We start from the raw sequence: 12,195 nt of genomic DNA, 5'->3' as shown, positions 1-12,195 counted from the left end.
TTTACCGCAGCATTGAGCAGGAATAAGTATATTGGCAAAAGGAGGTGCATGCTACAGGGATAGGTTTACAAGTGACCAGAGAAGCACCAGGAACACACTAACAAGGAGGATGCCTCAAGCCTTGATCCTATTAAAGGGAGCAATTTAAGAAGCAGCAGCTTTCATGCCCCATGTGTGCAATGGGAACAATATTTAGGAACTTGGGATAGATGACTTCACGTTTTACATCTGCTGAAGAGCAGCCCTAGAGTCTGCATGTGGGGCAGGCAAAAACCATAATAAGAGAACTGTAGAAAGCAGATTCTAACTCCCCATTTTATGGGGTTTACACATGCTCTGACAGAGATCTTTGGACAAATGCAAAAAATACCATAGTACCAGTATTCCTGCAGATTACCAATATGATTTTTGTTGTTGTATTACTAGTAGGAGACTCCATCTATGTTTTATTCCCCAGTGGTTTCTGAAAAAAAGATTTCATTACCCTCTAACTTCTATTTGACTAGGGCTCTGAATACAGTATACAGTCAAATTTTGAACTCTACTCCAAAATGTCCAGGTAAAATCAGTGGATAAACGCAAGAATTATTACAATATGAAAATTCCTATTAATATTCCTGTAACAACTTTGATTGCAGCGTTTTTGAAGATGCCTACCATCCTCTACAGGCTCTTTAACTCTACTTAACAAGATAACATATTCTGACCAGTTAAGTATTAAATGATATTGTTGATTAACATTTTTGTGAACAGACCCATTAAAGGCCTTGTATAACAAAAACAGCATTTCGGAATCATTTTCCCATATTCCATAAAATGCCAGTTAACTCATGAAGCTTATCAGAACAACCTTCTATAGAAGAAGTGAAAGAAGGATATGTATAACACAGTGACTAAATTAAACAAGTTATCTGGAGGGAAGTTAAGATATATTTAGTATCTTTTTAACTACAAAAACAGTAGGAAAATAACTACTTTTTAAAACATTCTTACCTTGTTTGCCTGAATCAAATGAAAATCCTTTCCATAGGCCTTCAGTCCTTGTTCAAAATTCCTACATTCTTCCTCTGTCCATACAGCTAACTCTTCTGATATAAGAAACAATATAGAAAACATTTTAAAGTGACAGCATAAGGATAACAAATGGAAACTCAAGAATCTGATACAAAATATACTCTGTATTTAAGTTTCTTGATCATAATATGATTAAAGGAGAACAGCATTCCAAAATTCCAATTACTAGTGTGAAAATCAGAAAGCATCTGTTTCAGTCTGAAAGTGGAAAAGGGATTCGTTTGCTAAGAACTGTCAGTAACGGATCCCTCAGATGATGCTTAATATCATTTAGCTACTGGAATAGATGGGACAAAAAGCATTTAAACACAGACAGTCAAGACTGTTGATACTAGGGAAATTCAAACCTTAAAAATGAAATATTTCAACAAATATTGGTTCCGCTCCAGTGCTGTTAGCAACATTGTTAAGCTGCTGCTCTCATTTTAAGTACTGTTGCCTAAATTTACTCCATACAGACAGAACCAGCATGATAGTTAAAATGGCTATGCAGTCAATGGACTTCTTATACTACCTCTGCCAATATGATGAACTGGTATTAGCAACGTTTGGGAAAATTGTGGCAGAGAAGCCCAGAGAAGATCAACTTGACAATACATTTCACTGAAATGAGCAACTGTCAAGAAAGATTAGGAGACTTAAGGGTAGGCCTATCTCAGTAAATAAGCCATCATGCTTTCCACAGCACAGGGTGAGAAATTCTGGTCCCGCTGACCTCAGTGGCAAAGCTCTTATTATCAGTCAAGATATTACCCAAAATATGGAAGAGATTGGTCTCATCTACCCAGGGCACAGGAGGGGTAGTGTGGGAAAGAAAGAAGCGAATCTATGCTTTACAGCAATTTTTTTCATGTAGACAGGTCTAGGGTTCTAATTTTCTCTGCCATCACCTTCACAAAATGACTTCAGAAGCAGAGCAGGCATAAAGTACTAAGAGACGTGCAAGCTTGGAGTGTGTGAAGAGAAATACAGGAAGACCCAAGTCAGAAGATGAAAGTTAAACGAATGAAGAGGAAATATCAGACAGAAGGATATAAAGGAAAAATCTGTACAAGGACAAAACAATTTACAGTGAACTCAAAGTGTGTCTTCTGAAAATGCAGGTTAGTTTATTAAAATTTAGAATCTTTTTCTATCTACAAGAGTTAGAGGCCTAATTTTTTTTCTACAAATAATTATGAATTCCGGTATAATTTCACACACAAGAATGTAATGAATTATATAAACTTGAGTCTAGAGAATAAGCCCTCAACAATTTATAATTTAGTTGGGTGGATACGGAATTCTAAAAGTTGCAAAGTAATGAATAAAAATGTCAAGCTATTATTCATAAGCCCTCTTTCTTTTGGGTTACTGCTAAGGTACTTATATATTTATATTATTCTCATCACTTCATCTTCCAAAATCTCATCTTGGCTCTTAACTTTTAGAAGCACAGTGTATGTATGTCCCTACATGGCTCCATTAGACATGAACCCTAAATATGGGGTCAGAGTTCATTAATTCCTAAATTTGGGGGAAAAGCCATAATAGTGCTATAACAATGTGGATGTGAAATCCTACCATGATCTGAGATATCTGACAACAGCAATCAATGCTTAATTTTAATTATTTTGACAAATTAAAAGAGGTATGGGGGGGAAATAAAAGTACATTTAAAATCTGAAGTATTCTTACCTCTGGCTGCTTTTACATTAAATCTTAATCTTCTCAATGATTCTTCAGTATCAAAATTGCACTTAACCAATTCATACAACGCCTGGAAAGGTGAAAAACTACACATTTAATGCTTGACTCCATATACTAATGAATTTGCATATTATTACAATGGTGCAAAGGGGATGTGACAGTTTTATGGCTTAAAGTTAACTGGTGGGAACTGGAGCAGCCCCTGTCTGCGACGGGCCTGAGCATCCTGCAGGCAGGGGCTGCTCCAACTGGGATGCCGGAGCAGCCCCGACTGTGAGGTATCCTGGTCCACCCAAGCAAGGGCTGCTCTAGCCCATCTTGTGCAGTCCCTGCCAGGTGGTGCCTGGCGGGGCACCACCAGCCCAGCGGCAGGAGAGGGAGCCAAATCAAGTCAACCGGTTAAACAATGTGTTACACCGGCTAGCCTATTAAACAGGATTTTACATCCCTAGGTACAACTATTACTTATATTTATTCTGAAAAGTCTAATTTCTCTAAAAATCCAGTTAAAAAATATATTTTAAAATCTACTTAAAGGCTCAATATTAGCACACAAAAAACTTCCCAATGGAGACAGGCACCTTTCAGGTTACACGCCTTCTAGATAGTGCATATATAAAACACATACTTTTTCCCTCATTTTTTGTTCTAAAATGTTGTATTATAGTATTACATACAATAGCTTCCATGCTCTACTCTCATTTATAGGACAAAAGTGTACAACTGATCCTTTAGCCACAGAAGTGACAACAGGTATAGCTTCTGCCTATTTTATGGAGAGACTCAAATGGAATTCTGATATTCCCATAAATGTACACATATGGTTAGTTACACAAAGAGTACCCAAACTGGGCTGGCAATTCAATTTTACCATGCATCCTTACACTTAAGAAATCTGCAAGACTGGTGATTTTGCACTTTAAGGAATCTATTCTCACTTTTTCATAGGTTCAGCCTCACCCTCAGATGTGTATTAACAAGATTGACATGGTTTTAATATGAAAACTGAATATATGTGCACATCAAAACGCTAATAACTGTACACATTTGTTAAGTCCATGTTTTTTTTGTTAAGGCAGGAACAGAACTTGGTTCTTGTTAGTAAAGAGCTATAAAATCTACAACAGGAAGAGAGACCAGAATTTAGATCTTTGAAGATAAAAGATGTTTCATAATGCACTTGTTAATTTTAAAAATGAATATGTATTGTGTTATTGATTTGCATTCTTAAACATTTGCTTTTGTAGGAGGAAAGAGGGAAAAAGCAATTAATTTCCTCTGATGGGGATAAGAGGAAAAAATGGAAGTGATTTCAAATCAGATTTTGAAGTATGGGGTAGCAAATGAGATAGTTACAATACCAATTGTAACACACCCTAAGGCTATTAAAAATTCTAATGTGTACCTGTTCATTGTCTTTAATATGTGACCCTTCAGGAATTGCATCTAGCCCTCTCTCATCTCCTGTTCGCCTGGAGGCTTCATTAAGGAATTCAATCACTTTATCCTCTGTTAAATAATCAGGATTCCAGAGCAGTTGGTCATCATTTTCATATACTAAATTAAGGAAAACAAAAGAAAAATGAAGCATATTTTGTAAGACTAACTTCTATTCAACCTCAAAGAAAACATACTAAGTTAAAAATAGGTCTGTCAAGTGATAAAATTAATCACAGTTGATTGCCCTGTTAAATAATAGGCTACCAACTGAAATTTAAATATTTTGGATGTTTTCTTCCTTTTCAATATATTTATTTCAATTACAACACAGAATAAAAACGTGTTAACACAGAACTTCAAATGCAGAATTATGTACAAAAATAACTGCATTTAAAAATAAAGCCATATAAAACCTTAGAGATCCTAAAGTTTTACTCAGTCCTACTTCTTGTTCAGCCAATTGCTTAGATGAACATTTGGAGGAGATAATGCTGCCTGCTTCTTGTTTATAATTTCACCTGAAAGTGGGAATAGGCATATGCCATTGCTGTGTCAGCATCAAAAGATATTTACATGCCAGATGCACTAAAGAGTCACATGGACCTTCATGCTTCAATCACCATTCCAGAGGACGTACATTCATGCTAATGAAGGGTTCTGCTTGATAACAATCCACAGCAGTATAGATTGACACATGCTCATTTTCTTAACAAGTCAGATTCCACCTACAGAAGAATGGATTTTCTTTTTTGGTGGTTCAGGTTCTATAGTTTCCACATCATTGTTGCTCCTTTAAGATCTCTGAAAGCATGCTCCACAATTCAGTTCTCCCAGATTTTGGAAGGATCTTCAGATTATTAAATCTTGAATAGAGTACTCTAGCTATAGTTAGAAATTCTACATTGGTATCTTCTTTGCATTTTGTTAAAATTGCAGTGAACGTCTTCTTAGACATGTCTATACATGACCATATATACACACATACATACCCACTGAAGTGCTGCAAAACATTGTGAATCTAATTGACTCCCCAAGCATACACAATGTCTATAGGGGGGGAAAAGCCCTTCCCCCCCTCCTCCCTTTAAGTTACAAAAATCACAAGATAGCAGCACTATTTCAAACAGAGAGTCAGACTGCCTTCACCTAACCACCAAAATAAGACTGTGCAATTTTCATTGTACAGGCAGTCCCCAGGTTACATGGATCCGACTTACATCGGATTCCTACTTAAACGGGGTGAGGCAACCCCGCACTAGCTGCTTCCCCCCAGCAGACCAGGGAGACGCGAAGCTAGTGCCCCCCCAGCAGACCAGGGAGATGCGGAGCGGCTTTTCTCAGCAGACACCTCAGCTTGAGAATCAAAGGACTGAGGAAAGTGAGGTGTGGGAGAATAAAACTGAGCTCTGGAGAAATGTTTGGCTAGAGTTTCCCTTACAATATGTACCTGTTCCGACTTACATACAAATTCAACTTAAGAACAAACCTACAGTCCCTATCTTGTATGTAACCCGGGGACTGCCTGTACTCTGCTGAAAAGATCTACTACCTGAGATGAAAATAGAAGCGAGTTATTTTGAGATTGCTGAAGTCTCAAATTTTCTCTCAATAATACAGGCTAAAAACAACCACCATTGGACAGGCATGACTATGGAAAAAACGACAGTAGTTAAATCAAGCAGTGGTGGTGAACAAAGTCTTATGTATAAATAATGAGCAGTCCTATGGAACCTTAAAGACTTACATTTATTTGGGCATAAGCTTTCATGGGGAAAACCCACTTCAAATATTTGGCTACCCCTCTGAAATTTGTTGTGGATAAGAATTTAATACATTTCTTAATTTTGTAACTGGCACCACTTTAGGAGAGTATTTGAAGTTATTAGACACACAAAGAATGACTGTCACAAATCATTAGATGATGGTTAGATAGACATCTAACAGGGATAGTCTAGATGGTCCTTGGTCCTGCTGGGAGGGCTGGAGACTGGACTTGATGACCTCTCAAGGTCCCTTCAAAAATCGGAACCTCTACCCTCTATTTTAAGTCCCATACATTTTCTAAGTAGCATTTCAAGGGATTGTTTCATTTGGCCTCTCCTCCATGTTCCTCTAACTGCCAAATGGCATGCCTGACACTGCAGGTACCTCAGCTTAATTCTTAACACATCTCAAATATTTCCAACTTCATTTCTGAGAAACTTTAGCAATAAAGGATTATTGAACTCCAACAAATCTGAGCATGTGTTACGAACTACAAACTAGATATGTCTCTGTTTGCAACAGATTCCAAGCTTTTACATACATACAATAGCTAGGAAGAACTTTACTATACTAAAGTAATAAGAATGGGTGAACGGGCAGCAAAGTGTTGCATTTTGGATAAAGAAATACAGATTTCAAGCTCTATGTTAAGATACCTAAAAGATAAAGAAAAGAGCACCAAAAGAGGTTTCTTCACAGCCAGTGGCGCATGTTTTATCCTTTAGTGCATTAATATTAAAAATAATTGTATTCCACACAGTGACATTTAATAGCAAAAGGAACAACCACACCTTTATAGTTAGGGATGCACTGTAGCTTTCATTTTAAACTCATGTTAATTCATTTGGAACTTTTGACTTATCTAGATGAAATTTTTTGGACCTGAACTGTGTTGGATTTTTCATTTTTTTAAATTCAAGCAAAAAAAGATCTGCCATTTCAAAAACTCTTTGAATATAAAGTGCATAAGGATACACAGATATTTCTCGCTAAAATTTTCACTGAAACTATGCTTTCAATTTCTGTGACTGATCCATACCCTGAGAGACTCAAGTTATTCTGACTATCACATCACCTGGCTGCTCAAGTTGGGCAGGAACTATCCTAACTACAGGCCTATTAAGGAGTTTTCTTCTTAGGTCTGTAGTAGGGATGTAAGCAACTAGTCAAGTATCTGATAAGTATAAGCTTACTGGATAGTCAACTAGTCCCTCAACTAGTCACTTCCCCCACCCCTTGCTGCCTCTACCAGAGGCAGCGGTGGGGGAGAGAGGGGGAAAGCAGGAGCCAGTGCTGGGGGGGAGCCGTTTCTTAAGCAGGTTTCCCCCAGTACTATTTCCACAGGGGATAGCAGGGACTGGGCATGAGCTGGGAATCAGCTGATTCCCAGCTCACGCTCAGTCCCAGACACTGCACAGCTGCTTTTTAAATGTATTAAGGGCCTGGTAGCTCTTAATATATTTAAAAAACACAGCTGCAGTGGGGCAGACCTGGGCACAAGCCAGGAATCAGCTGTCCTGGCTCATGCTGGGTACCCTTGGCTGCACTTCAGCCTTTTAAATGTATTAAGAGCCTTCTGGCTCCTAATACATTTATAAGGCAGAGCTGCAGCGTGGTTAACTCCTAGGGCTGGGAGCTAACACTGTTGTGGCTCCCCCAATCATCAACTAATCAACCAGTCAATGGAAATTCCATCGACTAGTCAATTAGTTGATTGAACTAAATTTAACATCCCTACTCTATAGCTGGGGCAGATACCTGTTTTGCATAACTCAAATTATGCTGGAGTAATGGCTCTGCTCTGGTAAGCACAAGCAACTGTTTTATAAGGGGAGTTACAAAGTTCCTAAAATTTCATAAAATATTCATCTTACGAAGACTGATTAGGAGAGAGGATCTGGTGATATAGTCCTAGAATAAGATATTTCCCAGGCTTTAAAAAAAAAAAGAAATCCATAAAAGTATATTAAGAGAATTGTAAGGTGGAACAAGTATTCAAAATAATGGAACGACAAAGTCAAAATTACATGTCCCACCTAGCATACACATTACTTACCACAATTACATCAATGTATAAGATTTTTCAAATATTACATACAATTGTTTCAAACAAATTTTGCTAGACAATACTAAAGAAAGGGGTAATACTAGTAACAGCCTGCATAACATATTTGTTAATGGAACAAAAGAAGGCTCAACAAGTAAACGTCAAACTGAAGAAGTAAATTCTTCCCATCTCCTTCTATCCAACTCCTTATGTGGGCAGGATAGGGCATTTGCATTATGGTATCATTCTTTTACTTTTTAATGTTTTCATTTAATTGGGTTTCGCATTTTTCTAATAGTTCAGTTAAGTAATTTTCTTTTTTGTAATTAGGCACCAAATAAAGCCATGAAGTCTCTTTCGTTACAATTGTTACTGTTCTAATAAATTAGCACTTTATGCTAATTAGATCATTTTTAACCGTGTAAACAGTTTCAAATACAGAAACATCTGTCTGATGGAATAAACTGTTACACAAATGGCAACGTTAATAAATAGTTTTAAATTTTTTTCTAAGATGTCTTGTCTGAAATTATCCCTCAAATGTTAGTACATAAAGGTGTACAAATCATTTCAGAAATGTTGATTGCATCAAAGCTCACCTTTCTCATTCTCCTTGTATTTGCATATGCCAGCTGGAATTTCAGCTTGAAACATAGAGCCCACCATGATTTCCTGTTTTTCAAAAAATAAACAAATATAATGCACTTGACACACTGAAGAATGGCAGACATACAATATTCTTTTAAGCACTAAAATCTACTGCCACCAATAATCTAGAAAATACATGAAAAAGCCTAACAGGAATTAAAACAACCACCACCACCACCAAGATAGAAATTTATTTTTTTCTCTATGAGGCTTTGAGAGGCTATTAAAAGAAAACATCCACTAACACTAAAACTGTTCTTTTTTAATTATTAAGAGAAATAGGAAGCAGGCAACTGAGCTCTACAAACTCACAAGTTAAACCTAAACCCTACCCCTTTATTTTGGGAATTAAAACCCCTTCACAGTATGATAACATTTATTATGGTTATTCACTGAGAGTCATAATTGGTAGAGGAAAGAGCAAAGCAATTAAATATGCATTCTTTTATATCTACTTATTGAAATTAAAAACAATTACATGCACTTCATATAATGCTTAAATTGTATTGAAACACCCCAGGTGTAATGATAATTAGAACAAATATAGCAATTACTTCAGTGAAACTAATGTGATTTAAATAAGAATTTATTTCACTAAAAGAAGTTACAGTCTCCTAATTGGTCAGATGGATTTAGAGCTGTTCTGTGATAATTTATGAATAGTGTATGTGACATGATTATTGGGATTTCACTGTACGTATATGTTAATTTAAGAACCAGCTCGTATTTTCCAGCAGCAGGAACTGAAACAATAACTCAAGATACACTACTTCTCTGTAAATACTTTAGCATGGTTAAAACACAAGGCCTGAGCTATTAACTTTGAAGATCCTACCTCCAGGTTACAGCCAGTTACAGACCCACAGCTGGAGGCCAGCAGATCAGAAGGATTACAATATTCTGTCCAGAGATCAAGGCAGTTGTGGCCAAGAAGCTATTTGGAATGACACCCACTTCTCCCCCTTTCCCTCACAGGTCACCATCACCAGATGGTAGATCTTTAAGTAAGAAACATGCATGTCGAATGTTTTAAATCCTTCCTCTCATGTTACACTTTATTCCTAACAGCTAAGATTAAATGCCACTTTGGTTTGAGAAGCCTGTGAGACCTGATAAAAAGGGACCAAACTCCCCAAAAGAGCTGCAGATGTCAAACTCAGTCAGACCCACTGGGGAAAACAGTGACACACAAAGTACTATAGTCAAGGCCTGGCCTAGGAGTGGGAGAACTGTGTGATTTCACTTCTGCAAAAGACAAAAGGCCTGACATCTGAAGGAGTGTACTCAGCAATCTGAGATGGGACAGAGATGCAGCTAGCCCTTTAACAGGTTTTTTAAGAAAACCATTAAGCAGAGGCTCTGGACTCCAGGCAAGGAAGTCAGTAGAACATCTCAAAAATAGAGGCTACTCCTGTGCAAAGTAGTCCTAGCCCCAGAAAGGAATGGAAATCATCATGGACTTCAGAAAACAGAGTAGGGAAAACAAAGTTTAAAAGTCTTAACTTGGCAGTATTTGTATTTAACTGCAAAATTATGAAATGATTTATTGAAAATGAGCTAAGGATAACTAAAAACACCAGCTTTGGGGTTATTTTTGGCAGCCTTCTGGATAAACTGAAAATTGGCATAAAGGAACCTGTTTATAGGAACTAATGCCAGTGAACTCTTATTTCATGTTTCCTGCTGATAGGATACAACACCCACTTATGCATGGAATAATCTACAGTTCACTGCAGTTTACGAACATGTATTTAATAAAGATTATCCTTAGTAGCAAGCCCTCAAATGTTTACCTTTTTCCAGTCTTCTGAAGGTATATAATCTTCATCTTCCTCCGATTCTTCTTCTATTTCACTGTCTACAAGACATTTTTAGACATTATATAAATAGGAAGATCTTCATAAATCCTTTCCAGACCTGCATTATATTCCAGTAAAACATGTCTTGGAGACAGATTGCCAAAAGCCATTGCTGGTGGGCTATTTGGATCTTGAGCTATGTCATCACAACCAACTTTCTGTGAATGAACATGTGGCTGGAATCACATTACTGAAGAGCAAAATGTGAGAGCACAACTTGGTCTATTTTCAAGTTGAAAGGTCTCCTGTTCTGCCGTAGAAGAAAAAAAAAAATCACAGCTAATGTGCTCACCCAGAAACGTTAAATGTCTGGTTAATCAGAAAGACAACAGACAGGACGAAAGTTTTTAAGAAGCAATGATTTCAAAAGAACCATCTTTCTATCTTTGGGGCCCCACTATAAGACTCCATTCCCTTTTACCCAACTTTACAAGTATAGGCTGACAACATTCCAAACAATCAGAGACAGTTGTTTTCTGCAGGCATGCCAGTGTATTTGTTGATTACACCGAAACCCAGATTGTCCTTACTTCCAAATAACTGGCAGGCTGCTAGGCTAGTCATTCGTTTCATTTCAGATCCTTCATCCATCACTGTCTTTCCTCACCCTTACAGCAAGACAGGCATCACTGCCAGCCTCTGTTGAACTGTTTATACTGAAGCACAATATGTGGGGCACTTCAAATCATGCCTTTACATCAGGGGTGGGCAGTAATTTTAGATGGGGGACCACTTCACTAATTTTTTAAGTGGCCCCAGGCCACCCCAGAAGGGGCAGGGCCTCTGGCACAAGGGGTGGGGTCAGGACACTTCCATGCTTCCCCTCCCACAGACCCTGATTAGCCCAGTGGTGGGGCAGCATGTGAAGTCTTTGCCCCTGCCCTCCCCCCACCTAGAGAGAAATACCAGCTGTTGTGAACAGTGGCTCCCTCTAGGCACCTGTCCCCTTGCCAGGGCAGGAGGAGACTTTGCAAGCTCCTCCCAAATCCAGGCCAATCAGGGCCTGGGGTGGGAGGAGTGCACAAAGTCTCCCACTCCCTGCTTTCACTCTAAGTGCCCTCCCCTGCTTTACATGCTCAGGTACAATGATACATAGAAGCACTGAACTTCACAGCTCAGTTAGTCATGGGTAGCAATAAGAAACCAGAGTCCTTAATACCTGATCTGTGACATCTGGTACTTGCATTTGCTATAGTGAATATATTTAGGGGTCCTTAAGACAGGATATGGGTCTCTAAGAGATGGTGGATAATAGTCTGTATTAGGGACTGTCATTTGCATGGTGTTGAAAGGAGCCATATTAATGCCAGCACATATCAGGTAGTAGAAAGACGATTTTATTAAACGCAAATCAGTGTTCTTAAACATTGGCAGAGGAAACAAAAGCTAACTAGGACATCTGTATTAGATAAACATTCAAGGTGAAAGTTACTTAGATTGTAATGTGTTTGGGGCAAGAACTTTTCTCTTCTGCTGTGTTTATGGTGTGCCCAGCACAAGTCCTTGTTCATGACTGGGGCTGCTAGGTGTTACTGCAATCCAACTAATAAACTTGAAAAGGATATAACTAGTGATGTAGATGAAGAGAACTTCAAATGTTAATTTCCTTCATTTTGAAGCACTGGATATATAGAGCTATAAGCAACATTTAACTATAAAAGGTCATATTTTTTG

General features: G+C 37.9%; 1 protein-coding gene across 3 annotated transcripts in view; it reads right to left on the bottom strand.

The window, feature by feature from the left end:
- The window catches only part of MIER1 (MIER1 transcriptional regulator), a 63,701-nt gene that overhangs the window by 11,485 nt on the left and 40,021 nt on the right, over positions 1-12,195 (bottom strand). For all 3 annotated transcript variants that reach the window (XM_075936185.1, XM_075936184.1, XM_075936183.1), the window contains 5 exons: positions 10,456-10,520; positions 8,614-8,686; positions 4,169-4,320; positions 2,752-2,833; positions 994-1,088 (listed from right to left, as the gene is read on the bottom strand). In XM_075936185.1, coding sequence (XP_075792300.1) covers positions 994-1,088; positions 2,752-2,833; positions 4,169-4,320; positions 8,614-8,686; positions 10,456-10,520 — 467 coding nt within the window. The remainder of the gene's footprint in view (positions 1-993; positions 1,089-2,751; positions 2,834-4,168; positions 4,321-8,613; positions 8,687-10,455; positions 10,521-12,195) is intronic.

This window comes from Pelodiscus sinensis, chromosome 9 (assembly GCF_049634645.1).
Source record: "Pelodiscus sinensis isolate JC-2024 chromosome 9, ASM4963464v1, whole genome shotgun sequence".
Lineage (NCBI taxonomy): Eukaryota > Metazoa > Chordata > Testudines > Trionychidae > Pelodiscus > Pelodiscus sinensis.
Note: the sequence above shows the minus strand (reverse complement) of the source record. Positions and strands in the feature narration are given on the sequence as shown.